Source organism: Sebastes umbrosus, chromosome 11, assembly GCF_015220745.1.
Source record: "Sebastes umbrosus isolate fSebUmb1 chromosome 11, fSebUmb1.pri, whole genome shotgun sequence".
Classification (NCBI taxonomy): Eukaryota; Metazoa; Chordata; class Actinopteri; order Perciformes; family Sebastidae; genus Sebastes; species Sebastes umbrosus.
The window spans coordinates 12,709,428-12,728,475 of NC_051279.1; the positions used below are offsets into that span (position 1 = coordinate 12,709,428).

At 37.2% G+C, this 19,048-nt stretch overlaps 1 protein-coding gene across 1 annotated transcript; it reads left to right on the forward strand.

The window, feature by feature from the left end:
• The first annotated feature begins 302 nt into the window (after nt 1–302).
• Nucleotides 303–18,820, forward strand: LOC119497691 (carcinoembryonic antigen-related cell adhesion molecule 5-like). The gene is made up of 10 exons (XM_037785998.1): nt 303–348; nt 1,429–1,749; nt 2,824–3,102; nt 6,149–6,415; nt 8,204–8,476; nt 8,662–8,910; nt 15,952–16,230; nt 17,128–17,394; nt 18,124–18,402; nt 18,592–18,820. Exons 1-10 carry the CDS (start codon nt 303–305, stop codon nt 18,711–18,713), a joined length of 2,382 nt encoding a protein of 793 aa, XP_037641926.1. The 3' UTR covers nt 18,714–18,820.
• Nucleotides 18,821–19,048: the final 228 nt, after the last annotated feature.

The window sequence follows — 19,048 nt, forward strand, 5'->3', positions numbered from 1 at the left end:
ATTAAAATACCAACAAACATTCAAATGTTTAGGCCAGCCTTAGATAAAAGTTGTATTGAATTTACCTGAAGATATTATATACTATTTACTTTTGTCTCTGTATATGTTCATTAAATTTAGCCATACACCTTCAGGGTAAATGCCAGTTAATAAAAGTGTACCCCAACTTTACAATGGCTAAAGATGATTTACAGATACAATTTGCACCTGCTACTGTATCACACCTTCATCTGTATCTGGGTTATATCCTAGGAGTGTGATCCCTCTTTTCTCTTGTCATTTTTGATGATACTGTAGAAGAAATGGAAATAGCTGTGATAAACTTCATCATCCTGGGAGTCATCTCAGGTGAGCTCTTACCACATGATACCAGAGATAAAAGTATGTAGTCACTTATTCATGAAAATGTAACTATTGATAACTGCAAATGGGTAGTGAACATTAGTCCAGTCTCCACATTGTGAGGATGGATATATCCCTTTTAGCTGGCAACTTGTTAGACATTGAAAATTACTGTAGCAAATAGAGCCATTTGACAAAAATATCTAAACTACAATGCAGCACTGATGGCCATTCACAACAAAATGTAATTCATTTAGTGTAGTGTAACACTGGATTTTACTCTCAGACTTTTCTGTATCATGGAACTTTTTTGTTTGTTGAATAATGTCCGACTACAACTGTAAATGAAGTCTTTTCCTAAGTCAACACTCGACAAGTGGAGCCCAGTACTTCCTCCGCATAGCAAACACATGCTGTTCTTTTTTGAGTAGTATTAAGAACAAGCATCCGAAATATATACTCCAGAAATACAGCCTCTCTACTGTACACATATGTTTATTACATATATTATAGGAAAATACACCAGTCTTCAAAAATATCAGTTAAAAAATGTACAGACTAGTTATAATATATTCATTAACATCAGTTACAGCCGACGTGTGGTGCAGTTACAGCAAAGCTTCAGGTGGGATTTAATGTTGCATTCAAAATCTTGCTCAAGCTCCCAAGATGGACAAGTGCAAGTCATATATTTATGACTAGTAATGTTCCCACCTTTCATGCTGTGTTGAGGAATTTTATGTACAAATTTATGTTGATTAATTGATTCCAAAAATGTAATCATAATGGCCTTAACTGAGCGCACGCAAAGTTACACAAGGTACTGCTCTTGTTTTTGGAAACATTGGAACAAATGCTTATATATATATATACATTTTAATCACTGTGAACTGCAATGATTATATCGCTGTGTTGTTGTCCTTGTATTGTATTGTATTGTAATGTATTTAATTTTATTTATACTGATATGGACCTATGGGTCTGAAACAAAGTTCATGATGATGAGTTAATTATTACACACATTACGCACATCATCAGAGGGCCATTTTGCAATGTCCTCATTACAGTCCTTCTCAAACCTGCCAGGTTTAACTAAAGGAGCTGGTGTGCTGCCAGACGATCCTCTGCATAGAGCTGTTGGAGAGACTGTGATGTTCACCACAACACTGAATCCACCAGAAAACCCATTTGTATCAGTAAACTGGGAATTTGGAAGTAAAAACATAATCACTTACAGTGGTATAAACAACACTGCACCAGAGTATGAAGGCAGGATCACCCTCTTCATGTCTACTGGATCTCTGCAGCTCAGGAATCTGACTCTTAATGACGGTGGAATATACAGCGTTACCATTATTCCACTTGGACAACCGCAGACAAATGGGAACACAAGACTGGACATTCATGGTGAGCAAATGTTGCATCTCTTTCAGTGCTGAGTGGAGACTGTGCGTAGCAATTGAACTGTTCAAATAATTGTGTTTAGGTGTTCACTGGTAAAAAATGTTGGCCGGTCCAAAAAATTATGTTTTGTTTATCTCTGTGGAAGATATCTGACGTTTGGTTCCCACTTCTAACAAGGCTTGTGAGCCAATAGTAAAACAACGTTGGTATCACGTGGTATCTCTGGGTCGTCAGTTAGTGTAGAAAAAAAACGGATAAATGGCTGAGATTGACAGTAAGTGTCTGGGAACGACTTGTTGTGAAGTAAATGCAATGGAACGGGGGAGGGAGAATGCAACATCTAGTGGCTGAATGTTAAGGTCAAGAATAGACTTTCATGCTCAGATGACTTCACTCCTTAAATTTTGGGATTGTTTCTCACTAATAATAATAATAATAATAATAAGCCTCCAAGTCTAACAATAACTGCATCATAACGGAGATTTGAATAAATTAACTTGACCACTGATGCCGATGAGCAACATCCTTATTTTTTAGTAGTATGACTGTAAGCACGGATATCAACAATTTGTCAAAAAACAAAAACAAACATATGACGGTTTGATTGAGTTTGCAGTTTTTTAGGTACACATGTATAGTCTGTACATATTTATCTTTGGTTGACACTGTATGAGAGAGACACTGATTGAACCTTTAAGGTCAAACTTTATTGTGTTGTTAAATTGGACTACACTGTTTTGAAAATTGATTCTACAGAACCATCACCAAAAAGTACAGCCTGAAAATAGCACTGAGTTAAATCAGTGCCAGTTTGACACAATATCAACAAAAAATGTATTTCTCTCTCATGTACAACACATTGAATTATTGTTCTTTGTATGACTGTCATTAAATAATAAGTGAGAAATGTTGCTTTTTGTAGTGGTAGGAGCTACTGTAAACTTTCAATGTGCAGCCATGAATACTCAACATCTCATGATCAACGTGAGATTCATTCTCAGCCACTGCAGTGTTTCCTTCTACTGTAACTTTGTTATGTGGTAAAAAATACAAAATAATTTTGTTTTTCACCCACAGAGGAAGTTTCCAATGTAATGGCAACTGCCAGCAGCACACATTTGGTGGAGTTCAACAGCTCTGTCCATCTGTCCTGCTCCTCCACTGGATCCTCTCTCTCTTTCCTCTGGCTGAACAGCAGCTCTGAGGTTACAGCCAGCGACAGAGTTCAGCTCACTGATGGAGGCGCCAATCTCACTATAGTTAACGTGACCCGCTACGACCAGGGACCATTCATGTGTCATGTGTCCAATCCTGTCAGTAATGGCACCAGTGATCCAGTAAACCTCACCATCAACTGTGAGTTATTAACTTATTTGTGCATACTCTTTATCCAACACTACATGCATGTTTGCTTCAAATCAGATGGTCTCATGAGGCTTCACACTGAGCATAGCTGCATGTCTTGTTGCATTTTCTTCAAGTTGTTATGTTACCATTTGGTGATGTTTATGTTTTGTTTTTAAATTTGCTTATACGACATGTTAAGATACAACTTATTTCAGCCTATTATTTAACGCAGCTATAATCAATGCTGTCGACCATTTCAGTATCTTTCAGCTCATTGTTTTGGTTTTCTAAACTGCAGCTTGACTGTTTTGGTTCATTCTCATAGCATTGTTTTCACCAAAACCCACCGTACACTACCTGTCCTACACCATCACTCCTGGTGAACAAAATGGATCATTTAGCAGCTAAAGAGACAGATATTTCCCTCAGGAGTTGGTGGAAACAAAAGCTGAATTAAAAGAAGAGTGAATATTAGACTAACATTCACCAGGTCGACAGAAACATGACTCCAAATGTTGCTCTGTATGATCTGCATGTGTAACCAAAATGTTTGCTCCATCAACTTCAACAGTGACTATGTTGTGTTTATGGATGTCATGCTCCATTAAGAATTGTGGTCAAAACTTTGAAACAATGACATTTGATCAAAAGCGCATTACATGACAAAGGTCAAAAGTCCTGCATCTGTTGACTGTTTTGAGTCAAGTTGTTAAATCTTGTGGTTTAAATGAAACATTTTCGTCTTCGTTAGTCAGTGTTGAACTGACGCACTATCTAAATACTCAATGTTGTGTTCCACTCATATAGATGATATGTCTGAGGTATAGGTTAGTCAAACCTGTAAATGTTAACATAACTGAGTGTGGACAGTCCGACACTTGGCATGTCATATACATGATTAAGGGAACAGTAGTTATCTTTTCCTCTTACAAGTTCCTTTATATTTATTTCCTCAGTTAACTCTCAGTAACTCAGTTACTTTTGTTCCTGTTTTCATATTTTTCACACGACATGACAAAGGTCAAGAGTCCTGCAGCTGTCGACTGTGGTTTTAATGAAACGTTTTCGTCTCCGTTAGTCAGTGTTGAACTGATCTTGAACTCAATGTTATGTGTTATGTGCCATTCATATAGATGATATTTCTGAGATATACTGAGGGTTGTTCAAAACTGTAAATGTTAAAATCTTGAGTGAAGACTGTGAATGTGAAGGTGAGGAAATTTTCCAACCGGTTAATAAACTTGTGACAACACCGGTATTACCGATCACACCGGACATTTTACAAGACAAGATGACGGTCAATATGTGTAGCGCACTTAGTTTGATCTTTAACGTCAGGTGGCGGTGTGTCTGGCCTCTCCGGTCCAGCTTTCGCTGCGGGGCCGCAAGGGTCCACCTGGTGCTGCTGCGCCACGCACACCGGCTGCGACTGCTCCGTCCTCCTCACCTTACTAGGGATGAGTTATGATTTAGGGATTTTTCGAATAGTCGTATTTATAAAAATAATAATAATAATAATAATAATAATAATTGAATAATACTCAGTGATTTTCGGATAGTATTTCTGCTTGGAATGCACATCCATAGCGATTACCTCATGAATGTTATGGTTCCCTTATAGCATTGGATTTAAATCTGAAATATTGCCAAATAGGTGCGTTTGCTTTTCGCTTCCAAACAAAAAAAACAAAAAAAACAAAAAACGGCAGCTCTGAGGTTGCAGCCAGCGACAGAGTTCAGCTCACTGATGGAAACTCCACTCTCACTATAGTTAACGTGACCCGCTACGACCAGGGACCATTCAGGTGTCATGTGTCCAATCCCATCAGTAATGGCACCCATGGTCAAACAAACTTCAACATCAGCTGTGAGTTACTAACCTACATGCTCACTTCTTTATCTGAAAACATCTGAATGCAAACAGAGACAGAGAGTTTAGATTATTGTCACAACTCAGTGAGGAGTGGCCTTGCTTTGCAATGCGTCCACACATATGTTTTCAAGTCGTCCGTCTGTCCGTCCGTCTCTTCTTGTGAATGCGATATCTCAGGAACACCTGGAAGGAGGGCTAAGGGACAATTCAATAAGATAATTTATCGTCTCTCAATGAAATCATGTGATGAAATATATAATATGATATATGTATAATATATCGTAATACACAATTTTGTGGTATAAATTGATAATAACAAGCAAACACTGACTCAAATTTGTCAGAAAATCTGATCAAACTCAGTTAACTTTGATTTTGCACTAAAGTTCTTAATAAAATGACAAAATACTTTGCACTATTATTTGTTAAGTTTTTAATTAACACAGGAGTATACAAAAATAGGCTTTACCCTGTAGTTATTTCACAGACTATTTATTTATTGAATTACCAGAAAACATGCTATATCGTGATATACTGTATATCGTTATTGCGGTATGAAATGACCTGTACCATGATAGAAGATTTTGGCCATATCGTCCAGCCCTACGTGGAGGGAATTTCTTCAAATTTGGTACAAACGTCCACTTGGTCACTGTGTGACTTCAAGTCCGTCCCATTCTCGTGAACGCAGTATCTCAGGAACACCTTGAGGGAATTTCATTATATCTGGCACAAACGTCCACTTGGACTCAGGATGAACTGATTAGAATTTGGTGGTCAAATGTCACTCTGACCTCACTAGGCCATAATTCAAGAATTCATATGTTAATTATGACAATTTCACACATATGTCTAACAGGATAAAATGATGAAATGACATTTTGGACAGACATAGATGTAAACTGCAACTTGACTGGTTGGTGGAAACATACAACCGTGAGGCAGTAATTATAGTTTATTTTGTACAAAAATTAGAAACATATTTTTCAACCTAATGGAATCCAGTACATCGCTGCAAACTACAGCACAATGCCAACTAAATCAGTTTTACTTAGAAAGTGTTTATTGCAGGCTTGTTCTGTTACATTTCATTATACAGAGGTTTCTATTTTCTGGTGACTTGATGTATGGTAATGCAGTTGTGCATACTAACTTTTTGCTTTTGTTTTGCCCTACAATCAGATGGCCCAGAAAATATCAATTTGATAATATCTCCGTCACAAGAGCACTATGTTGAAGGGTCAGACATCAGCCTGATGTGCTCAGCTGTCTCCAGACCTTCTGCCCAGTTTCAGTGGTTTCTGAATGGAGACCTGCAGTCTGATACTGGACCAGAGCTCAGACTGATGAACATTCAGATGAGACACAGTGGGAACTACAGCTGTCAGGCTTTTAACAACAAAACTATGAGATATGAAAAGACTCAGCTGTCCATTGTCTCTGTACTGGGTGAGTTGGAATATGAGGTTTAGTGGATATAGTAGTGATATGTATCAGAAAGATTCAGCTGCATAATCGGTATTGACAAAATGTGTACTCAAAGCAGTGTATCTTAATATTAAATAATAATAATAATAATAATAAAGGCAGACAATAAAACATTCCTTGTGTAATATTTGGGATTGCAGGAAAATAAGTGATACAAAAACATAAAGCACTTTTGTATTAAACATTGTATTGCTTGATATTGCAGGCAAAGTCTGATTAGAAAAGGTTATACAGTACAAAAACTTAACTTCCATTCAGCAATATGCTTATATGATATGTTATGATACAATTTATATCAGCCTATTATTTAACGCAGCTATAATCAATGCTGTCGACCATTTTAGTATCTTGCAGCTCATTGTTTTGGTTTCCGGACTCATTCTCATAGCATTGTTTTCACCAAAAGCCACCGTACACTACCTGTCCTGCACCAGACAGTAGACAGACACAGTTAGAAACTAGCTTATGAACATAGTGGATCATTTAGCAGCTAAAGAGACAGATATATCTCTCAGGAGTTGGTGGAAACAACAGCTGAATTAAAAGGAGAGTGAATATTAGACTAACATTTACCAGGTGGACAGAAACATGACTCCAAGTGTTGCTCTGTATGATCTGCATGTGTAACCCAAATGTTTGCTCCATCAACTTCAACAGTGACTATGTTGTGTTTATGGATGTCATGCTCCATTAAGAATTGTGGTCAAAACTTTGAAACAATGATATTGGATCAAAAGCACATTACATGACAAAGGTCAAGAGTCCTGCAGCTGTCGACTGTTTTGAGTCAAGTGTTAAAGAATCTTGTGGTTTTAATGAAACGTTTTCTTCTCTGTTAGTCAGTGTTGAACTGATCTTGAACTCAATGTTATGTGTTATTTTCCATTTATATAGATGATATTTCTGAGATATACTGAGGGTTGTTCAAAACTGTAAATGTTAAAATCTTGAGTGAAGACTAGGGATGTGAAGGTGAGGAAATTTTCCCACTGGTTAATAAACTTGTGACAACACCGCTGTTACTGACTAAACCGGACAAGTTACAAGAAAAGATGACGGTCAATATGTGTAGCACGCTTACTTTGCTCTTTAACGTCAGGTGGCGGTGTGTCTGGCTTTTCTGGTCCAGTTCGCTGCGGGGCCGCAGGGGTCTACCTGGTGCTACTGCGCCGCGCACACCGGCTGTGACCGCACCGTCCTCTTCACAGCGATTACCTCATTAATGTTATGGTTCCCTTATAGCATTGGACTTAAATCTGAAATATTGCGCAAAAAATTGCTTTTCGCTTTGACACAAAATCCTCTGCCATCTCTCGGTCTGTTAACTCTCTCTCGTCCTGTGTGTGTGTGTGTGTGTGTGTGTGTGTGAAATATGACACCTGCTACTCTGAGCTGAGAATCCGTACGGAGCAGACGCATTCACTTTCAGATTGTAGGGTCTGTCGTCCGACTATCTATTGATAACATGCCGCTGATACGCCAAAATGAACTAAAGGGGTTTTATTTCTGTAAAATAAAGCAAAACGACGGTGGGGGTGATTGGCAAGTAATGTAATCGGTGTGTGCCCGACCACCGTGTAACACCCCACTACCGCAACAAGCCTAGTGAAGACAGTCAGACACTTGGCATGTTGTATACATGATTCAGACAATATAGCTCTTTTATATTCATTTCCTCAGTTAACTCTCAGTAACTCAGTTCCTTTTGTTCCTGTTTTCATATTTTTCACATGATCTCTTGCCCAACAGAGAGAATATCTGGTGCTTCAATCACACCGTCAACAAACCTGCCAATTGAGGGGGAATCTGTCAACTTAACCTGTGATGCTGCTGGCTCTGTGTTTACCAGAAAGTGGATGAAGGGAGGCTCAGATCTGATCCCGGCTGTAAACATGACCCTTCACGACAATAACAGAGTGCTGTCTTTCAGCAGTCTGAATAAACAAGACGATGGAGAATATTCCTGTGAAGTCAGCAACCCCCTCAGCAACAATGAAGCTAATTTCACCATGGTTGTTTACTGTAGGTAACAAACTGTACGTTAACAGTTCAAAATTATGAGTGCCATAGATAACAGTGTACTACTGAGATGTGTTGTTTGTAGGTGTGTAACACAATATTTCAGATTTTCAAGTCATTTGTTGAACACGTTTATACTCTTTATTATTTGTGCTGCTGTAAGAACTTCAATAATATCTGTTTTTCAGATGGACCAGACAATGTTCAAATCAGAGGTCCAAATGAGCTTCCTTTGAAAGAGACCTTAACATTAACCTGCTCTGCTGAGTCTGTACCTGCTAGTTACACCTGGATACTGAATGGAAAACAGATACACCATTCTGCCATTTATACTAAAAACAACACTGAACCTTCTGACAGTGGAAACTACATCTGTGTAGTGATGAATGATCATACTTGGAGAATATCAGCAGCAGTCCATGGATTGACTGTAACAGGTACCAAGATGATGTTGATTGCAGATTTTGTAGATACTCTTAAATATTGCAATCAACCCACGATGTTATACCTCTGATAATCTGAAGAGTGGCAGGCTTCCTAAAGATGTTTCTTACAGATTCATTCCACCAACTAAAAGTGGCAAATTTTGTAGGTTCATGAGACAGCAATGGCTTGAAATCTAAAACTCCACTTTATTTTTTCTGTTTCATTTCAGACTGGAGTCTTTCAGCTGGTGCCATTGCTGGAATAGTTATCGTGTGTTTAGTAGTGCTTTCTGCAGTAGCTGTTGCAGTGTATTATATTTATAAACAAAAGTAAGTGAAAATAGCCTTCATAGTACCAACCAGACATCTCTCCCTTTTTTTTATCATGTATTAATATGTGACTGACTTCAGATTAACCCTAACGTTACACAAACATTACTCTTGTATTTCTTGTATATTCTTATACATTAGACTTATGGTAGTCTAAACAATAAAGAGCAAGAATTTACTGTATTACCTGAATGAAAGTATTAACATATCACTCATTGGAGGTCAATTTACTCTATCTGTTGATCCCATTTATACATTGTTTTTATTTCAAAATGCATAACTTGTGTAAAAATTTAAATACTTAGATTACAGTTTGAATTTTGAGTTGCATCTGGTTGCATGGCCACATTTTAATAATGCTTTATTTCTAATATTTAGAATCGACAACAAAGCTCCGCCACAATCTGATAATAAAGGTTAGTATCTATCTGATTTAATTCATCCGACACTTAGACTATCATTCTGTATATATAACAACAAAGACTGAATGCAGAATAAACTAAAGTATATCACAATTATACAAATAGTACATGTGAATAATTAGATGTATACCTTTTTTTTTTGTCTAGAAGTAGAAGAATGTGTGTATGAGAACACATCAACATATGAGAACACATCAACATATGAGAACCCATCAACACATGAGAACACATCAACATATGAGAACACATCAACACATGAGAACACATCAACATATGAGAACACATCAACATATGAGAACCCATCAACACATGAGAACACATCAACATATGAGAACACATCAATATATGAGAACCCATCAACACATGAGAACACATCAACACATGAGAACACATCAACACATGAGAACACATCAACATATGAGAACACATCAACATATGAGAACCCATCAACACATGAGAACACATCAATATATGAGAACATGTAAACTGAACGACCTACTTTCCCTTAAAAGGTGAGTTTTTAACTAATTATTTTGATTTGGTAAAGAAGAGATTTATGTATTTTGAAGGAAGAAATACTAAAAGGTTTCTGTAGAAAGAATTTTACTTAGTGCATCTGAAGAAACTACTACAGGACAACATTGACTGATTGACTCATAACTAGGCCTGTCAATTGATTAAAATATTTAATTACGATTAATCGCATGATTGTCCATGATCATTTTTATCTGTTCAAAATCTACCTTAAAGGGAGATTTGTTAAGTATTTCATATTCTTATCAACATGGGAGTGGACAAATAAGCTGCTTTATGCAAATGTATGGATATATTTATTATTGGAAATCAACTAACAACACAAAACACGGACAAATATTGTCCAGAAACCCTCACAGGTACTGCATTTAGCATAAAAAAAATATGCTCAAATCATAACATGGGAAACTGAAGCCCAACAGGCAACAACAGCTGTCAGTGTGTCAGTGTGCTGACTTGACTATGACTTGCCCCAAAACTGCATGTGATTATCATAAAGTGGACATGTCTGTAAAGGGGAGACTCGTGGGTACCCATAGAACCCATTTCCATTCACATATTTTGAGGTCAGAGGTCAAGGGACCCCTTTGAAAACAGCCATGGTAGTTTTTCCTTGCCAAAATTTAACACAAGCTTGGAGCGTTATGTAGCCTCCTTCTAGACAAGCTAGTATAACATGGTTGGTACCAATGGATTCCTTACGTTTTCTAGTACAAACCTCCGGAAGATTGATTGCATTAATGCATTAAATAAATTAGTGGCGTTAAAAACGAATTTGCGTCAATGTGTTACTAATGTGTTAACTTTGACATCCCTAATTATAACATACATTTGATCAAAGCCAGAACTCTTGCCATGAGTGACATTACCCTCTTTTTCACTTTTTGTCCAGCAGGCCACTTGGAGGACAAAGAACACCAGGACAAGATGACCCAGCCATGACATTTGCTATTTACTCAACCAGTACAGATTAACCAAAGCATTCTTGCTGCATTTCCTGTCAAATGCAAGTCCAGTATTTAGCAGGTGGGTTTATCAGAGCTTTTTTGATGAAAACTTTATGAGATTGAAAGGGTTCAAATACAATGCAAAGCATGTAGGGCTGCAGAGTTGAGTGAGAAAGGTTTTAAACTTTGGGCTCTCTTACACTTAGTGTAATATTAATATATGATTCTGCTTTTATTAATTGAAAATAGCTATGCTGGCTTTTTTGCACCAAGACAGTTAAGTAAAAAAACATTTCTTGTTCTGCTATTACTAAACAGTGGTGAATGTGTTTACATTTAATTCTGGTGTTTGATAACTGAAGCAATGAAATTACTATTTGTTATGTGTTTTGTGTACTTTCTACATTTCTACAGTGTATATCTAATGCTTTATTCTCCTGTTTGCCTATTGTGTAACAATTGTAAACACTGCAATGGAAACATTGCGGGTTGGGATAAGACATTATGCAAAAGATACATCAAAATACTTTTAATAAAATAATTTGGAAAAATTGCACAACGAAATATTAATGTTTTCTATGTCATGTGGTTCTAACAGCAACAGTTAAACAGTTGTCTAAATGCAACGGTCAAATACTGGCAACTGTAGAAATTTGGTTTAAAGTTGATAGTAATTTAATAAAGCTGTATATAAATCATCTTAATGTTCACATGAATTGATACTTTTGACCTTTCCTTGTCTACAAACAATAAAGAAATGACCATGGTTAAATTAAGTTGTGCCTCTGGAGACTGTTGACTAAGCTTCGTGGACAAGTGAAAGCTAATCATCAGACTCTTTATAAATATAGTCCGATGGTGGCTGTAATTATAGAGACTCTTGTCCAAGTAAATACTTAAAATCTCAAAATGTTGAGTTGCAAAATGCTTGAACAATGGGATAAATCCATTGAATCTGCAGAGCATGTTAATGCTAAAAGCTATGCTGCCCTGCTGTAGTATATAAATAATCGACCAAACACAAGTTTCCTAACTTTTTTTTCCCAGTTTATTTGACTTCAGGACATCTCTGACTACATATGCACTGAAAATCTAAATTTTTACTGTATTCATTTAGATATTACCTACGTGTTGAGTTACAAAGTGTCTGCATAATGAGACAAACCCACTGAAGCTGAAGTCATGCCCTAAAGCTGCAAGACGTCGTCCTCTAGTGGTCACATACTGATGGTTAAGAGACGTGAAGCAAGCAAAAGGTGATTTATTAAACAGGGTATAATTAGTTAGACTAACTTTTACTCAAGAAACATTCAAAAGCTTTTAGCTCCATCTGAGATATAAAAGTCTACATATTCATTAAACTGTAATATACATGCAGCAAAAATAGGTTAGTTGGTGTGGATCTATCCGTTATTTCTAACTTAGACCAAACTTATTAGTTGGTGAATTCAACTTTACATTCTACAAGCAAAATTATATGATATGAGGTATTGTCAGAAAAGTTGGAATTAGATGATTTTTTCTGTCTTCAAACTAATTAAAAGATAAATGAAGAAAAGAATTACGAAAAGGATGTTAAGGACCAGTATGCATCAATAAATAAATAAATAAATAAATAAATAAATAAATAAATAAATTCTTTGATTTGGGGATTGCAGGACAAAACTAATAAATAATTCCTGACAATGACTGATATATTTGAATTCAGGACATCTCTGACTACATACATGCTGAAAATCAAACATTTTTACTGTATTAATTTAGATATTTCCCAAAAAGAAAAGTCCCTAGAAGTGTATAATTCAACTTTTTCCCCTGGTCCAGTGTTAAAAAAGGTAACAAAAATTGCAATAAATCATAATATCGAATCTCAATACTTGTAGCATTGCAATACATATCGAATCGGCACCCAAGTATCGTGATAGTATCGAATCGGGAGATAGGTGTATCGTCCCAGCACTAGTGCACAACATATGTCAATTTAACAGAGCACATCCATGACAGAGGAGCACAACATGCAATCTTGTCCCAATCGTCCCTCAACCCCACAAGCCCCATCTACAAGCTGGAATTCCATTTATTAAAGGGCACTTCATCCTTGGAGTAATACAAGAAGGTGCTGGAAGTCGGGTTTTATACAGTACTTAGAAAAAGAAAAATGAGTGAATGAGTGAATGAATAAATAAAAGAAGGGGGGTTTCAGGACAACTGTATTAAAATAAATCATTGAACTGCACCTGCTATGGTATCTCACCTTCATCTGTATCTGGGTCATATCCCTCTTCCCTGTATTCACCACACGTGACAATAAAAAACACAGAGCAAATCCATGAATAAACCCCTGAATGTTTAGACATGTCAAACTGTGATAGTTGTTGCCATTACTGGACATAATAAAACTACTTCCATTTTTGTATTAATGATTAAACTTTCAATGTTGCTTGTTGCGTACATCGTTAATGATCAACAACGGTGCAGGCAAATGAACCTTTCAGAGGTATAATGATGGGAAAACCCCCACTGCACAGTACTTCCTTGTACTACCTTTATATATTGAAATCAGCATACATTATTCCAAACTTAGCAAAAGCAAAGTGAAGGAGTGTGATCCCTCTTTTCTCTTGTCATATTTGATGATACTGCAGAAGAAATGGAAATAGCTGTGATACACTTCATCATCCTGGGAGTCATCTCAGGTGAGCTCTTACCACATGATACCAGAGATAAAAGTATGTATTCACTTATTTATGAAAATGTAACTATTGATTATTGATGTTTAACATTGTCACAGAGCTTTGGGAAATAACTGCAAACCGGTAGTGAACATTAGTCCAGTCTCCACATTGTGTGGATGGATGTATCCCTTTTAGCTGGCAACTTGTCAGACATTGAAAATGACTGTAGCAAATACAATAGAGTATTGTATTGTATTTCATTTTATTTATACTGATATGGACCTACGGGTCTGAAATAAAGTTAATGATGATGAGTTAATTATTAAGAACAACAGAAAGGGAAATCATTCTAAGTGAGTTCCTTTCTCCACCAAGAATTAGTTCCCCTGTTGTTGTGATTGAAATTTTCTATCTGTAGGAAGACACAAATTGTCCTCACATACTGTAAGGGGTCGGTGTATCTGTGGCTTTTCTGACGACCTGCTGTGTAAACAAGTTAACTACTTCAGCTGGTTAGCAATTTGATGATCACCTTAACTTTCAGAGTTTTCACTAATCCCACTTTCTGAAATAGGGCTCTGGTGATTGTTTTGTCTGCTGCAGTTTTGTGCTTTTAGGAGTTTTTAGATCAACATTTTGTTTTGATTTATGATAGCACATCATCAGTGGGCCATTTTGCAATGTCCTCATTACAGTCCTTCTCAAACCTGCCAGGTTTAACCAAAGGAGCTGGTGTGCTGCCAGACGGTCGTCTGCATAGAGCTGTGGGAGAGACTGTGATGTTCACTACAACACTGAATCCACCAGAGAAAACAATTACAACTTAACTTCATTGTTTGTTTTCAACAGATAGACATCTTTACTAATGTGCTATTGAAAAAGATTATTTTCGTTTTTCTTTTGCATTGTGATCATAGATATTGTCCCATTGGCCCATTTTTCAAAGTATTCAACTTATTAGAGTTCCTCACACACCTGTAACTGTCTCCTTCAGGTTTAACCAAAGGAGCTGGTGTGTTGCCAGACGGTCCTCTGAATAAAGCTGTGGGAGAGCCTGTGATGTTCACCACAACACTGAATCCACCAGAAAAACCATTTTTAACAGTGAGCTGGAATTTTGGTGATAAAAATATAATCGTTTATAGTGGTGTAATCATCACTGCACCAGAGTATGAAGGCAGGATCTCCTTCTTCTTGTCTACTGGATCTCTGGAGCTCAGGAATCTGACTCTTAATGACAGTGGAGTATACAGCGTTAACATTGTTCCGAATGGAGGACAAGCGGAGGGTGGGAACACAAGACTGGACGTTTATGGTGAGCAAATATTTTCGCATCTCTTTCAGGGCTGAGTGAAATATTAGAGTAAATATTTCTTCAGTTAAAATAATTGTGTTTATATGTTCAGTGGTTTCAAATAAGATCTATACTGAGACCAGAATTCATATTATATTATTACATAATAATATGATATGAATATGATTTTTTGTCAAACTACTGTTTCCAAAGTCGGGATAGTGTCTCACTGTTAGTGAAATTTAAAGCCTCCAAGTCTTATAATAACTGCATCATAATTTAGATTTGAATAATTGCACTTTGCCATTGAGGCCGATGAATGAATGAATATCTTTTATAATATATTTTTTGTGGTATAACGGTAAGCACTGATGTAAATATTATGTTTAAAAGGTTTTCAGTTTTTTAGGTGCACCTGTATAGTCTGTATGTAACTTTTGTTGACACTGTATCAGAGAGACATTGATTTAAGTTATGGTCATGCTTTCTTGTGGCGTTCAAATGGACTACACTATATAGAAATGTATTCTAAAGAACAACCACTTAGTATTGCTTGAAAATACCACTGAGTTAAATCAGTGCCAGTTTGACACAATATCAACAAAAAAAAATGTCTCTCTGATGTACAACACATTGAATTATTGGTCTTTGTATCATTGTCATTAAATAATAAGTGAGAAATGTTGCTTTTTGTAGTGGTAGGAGCTACTGTAAACTTTCAATGTGCAGCCATGAATACAAAACATCTCATGATCAACATGAGATTCATTCTCAGCCACTGCAGTGTTTCCTTCTACTGTAACTTTGTAATGTGGTGGCAAATACAAAATAATTTTGTTTTACAATCACAGTGCCAGTTTCCAATGTAATGGCAACCGCCAGCAGCACAGATTTGGTGGAGTCCAGCAGCTCTGTCAGTCTGTCCTGCTTCTCCTCTGGATCCTCTCTCACTTTCCTCTGGCTGAACAGCAGCTCTGAGGTTACAGCCAGCGACAGAGTTCAGCTCACTGATGGAGGCACCAATCTCATTATAGTTAACGTGACCCGCTACGACCAGGGACCATTCAGGTGTCATGTGTCCAATCTCGTCAGTAATGGCACCAGTGGACCAATAAACTTTAACATCAGCTGTGAGTTACTAACCTACATGCTCAGTTCTTTATCTGAAAACATCTGAATGCAAACAGAGACACAGAGTTTAGATTATTGTCACAACTCAGTGAGGAGTGGCCTTGAAACTACAGTATATGTAACCTATGGTTATTTCACATAGACAATTTATTTATTGAATTACCAGAAAACATGCTATATCGTGATATACTGTATATCGTTATTGCGGTATGAAATTACCTGTATCATGATAGAAGATTTTGGCCATATCGCCCAGCCCTATGTGGAGGGAATTTCTTCAAATTTGGCACAAACGTCCACTTGGACTCAAGGATGAACTGATTATATTTTGGAGGTCAAAGGTCAATGTCACTGTGACCTGAAGTCCGTCCCATTCTCGTGAATGCAGTATCTCAGGAACGCCTTGAGGGAATTTCATTACATCTGGCAATAACGTCCACTTGGACTCAGGGATGAACTGATTAGAATTTGGTGGTCAAATGTCACTCTGACCTCACTTGGCCATAACTCAAGAATTCACATGTTAATTATGACAATTTCACACATAATGTCTAACAGTATAAAATGATGAACTGACATTCTCGACAGACATAGATGTAAACTGCAACCTGACATGTTGGTGGAAACATACAACCGTGAGGCAGTAATTATAGTTTATTTTGTTCCACCACGGGTTTTACAAAAATTAGAAACATATTTTTTCAACCTAATGGAATCCAGTACATCACTGCAAACTACAGCACAATGCCAACTAAATCAGTTTCACTTAGAAAGGGTTTATTACAAGCTTGTTCTGTTACATTTCATTATACAGAGGTTTCTTTTTCTGGTGACTTGATGTATGATAATGCAGTTGTGCATACTAACTTTTTGCTTTTGTTTTGCCCTACAATCAGATGGCCCAGAAAATATTAATTTGACAATATCTCCGTCACAAGAATACTTTGTGGAAGGGTCAGACATCAGCCTGGTGTGCTCAGCTGACTCCAGCCCTTCTGCCCAGTTTCAGTGGTTTCTGAATGGAAACCTGCTGTCTGATACTGGACCAGAGCTCAGACTGATGAACATTCAGATGAGTCAGAGTGGGAACTACAGCTGTCAGGCCTTTAACAGCAAAACTCTGAGATATGTAACTTCTCAGCCTGCAGCCATCTCTGTACTGAGTAAGTTTAAAAGGTTTTGTGCAAAGAAATATAGATAACAAGATGGGATGTACCTGTGATGGTATCAGATCAAACTTTCTTAAATACAAAGAAAAAGCATTTGTGGAACAAAGTGAAACAATACTTACATGTTTGCACTCAAAACACAGCTGCAAGTTTTGCTTGTACAGAATCAACTGAGGCTCAGAATGAAAAATGTTTGCGGTCGTACTCCTGGAGTGGCCAGTAGCACAGCAAAAGTTGTGGCTTGCAAATATAACTAATACACACATAGAGGACGATCAGTTAAACACATTCAATATGTTAATGCACATTATTTGCAGTGACTACAATATCTTCACAGTAATCTAATCTGGTCACAGACAATATCCCCTGTCACCTCTCAATTTTGTTTTGGAGTTATTAATAATGAAATTACCATTCAGGCTGATTGTTGGGCTAACAATTACTTTCAAGTTTAAACACGTAAGGTCAGCCAACACTGGTTAAATATCGCACCAAGATCTAGAAAACGGATAGCAGAAGATATAATAGTTAAACAAAATAAATATTCTCATGACTACATGTCTATGTCCAACTCGCATACAAACCTTGTACGTCTAGCCATTATTACTCATCATTCATATGGAATTCATTCCCACTCTCCACATTGCTCCACTCTACTGAACAATGTTAGCTTTCTTAGACAGGAAAGGTGGCCAATATAAAACCACTATGTTTCACCCACAGAGCGTGTTGCCAATGTTGTGGTAACTTCAAACACAACAGACTTGTTGGAGTTCAACAGCTCTGTCAGTCTGTCCTGCTCCTCCTCTGGACTCTTCCTCTCTTTCCTCTGGCTGAACAGCAGCTCTGAGGTTACAGAAAGTGACAGAGTTCAGCTCACTGATGGAGGCTCCACTCTCACTATAGTCAGTGTGACCCGCTATGAGCAGGGACCATTCAGGTGTCATGTGTTTAATCCTGTAAGCAATGGCACCAGTGATCCAGTAAACCTCACCATCAACTGTGAGTTATTAACTTATATGTGCATACTTTAACCAACACAACATGCATGTATGTTTCAAATCTGATGATATCATGAGGCTTCACACTGAGCAAAGCTTCATGTCTTGTTGCATTTTCTTCAAGTTGCTAACTTTACTTTTTGGTGATTATTTTGATTTGTTTTTACTCCCCATATGCTGCACACTGTAGATGGCCCAGAAAATATTAATTTGACAATATCTCCGTCACAAGAGCACTATGTTGAAGGGTCAGACATCAGCCTGTCCTGCTCAGCTGTCTCCAGACCTTCTGCCCAGTTTATGTGGTTCTGAATGGAGACCTGCAGTCTGATACTGGACCAGAGCTCAGACTGATGAACATTCAGATGAGTCAGAGTGGAAACTACAGCTGTCAGGCCTTTAACAACAAAACTATGAGATATATAATTTCTCAGACTGCAGCCATCTCTGTACTGAGTAAGTTCAAAAGGTTTTGTGCAAAGAAATATAGATAAAAAGATGGGATGTACCTGTGATGGTATCAGATAAAACTTATGAGGTTTAGTGGATACAGTAGTGATATGTATCAGAAAGATTTACCTGCATAATCTGTATTGACAACATGTTTACTCCAAGCAGTGTACGTTAATATTCAATAATAATAATAA

Excerpts from the sequence above, each read along its gene's own strand:
- LOC119497691 (XM_037785998.1), top strand. The coding sequence starts at position 303 with ATGGAAATAGCTGTGATAAACTTCATCATCCTGGGAGTCATCTCAG. Across the intron at positions 6,416-8,203 it reads GTCCATTGTCTCTGTACTGG|AGAGAATATCTGGTGCTTCA; the intron begins GTGAGTTGGAAT and ends CTTGCCCAACAG. Across the intron at positions 8,911-15,951 it reads CCATGGATTGACTGTAACAG|TGCCAGTTTCCAATGTAATG; the intron begins GTACCAAGATGA and ends TTACAATCACAG.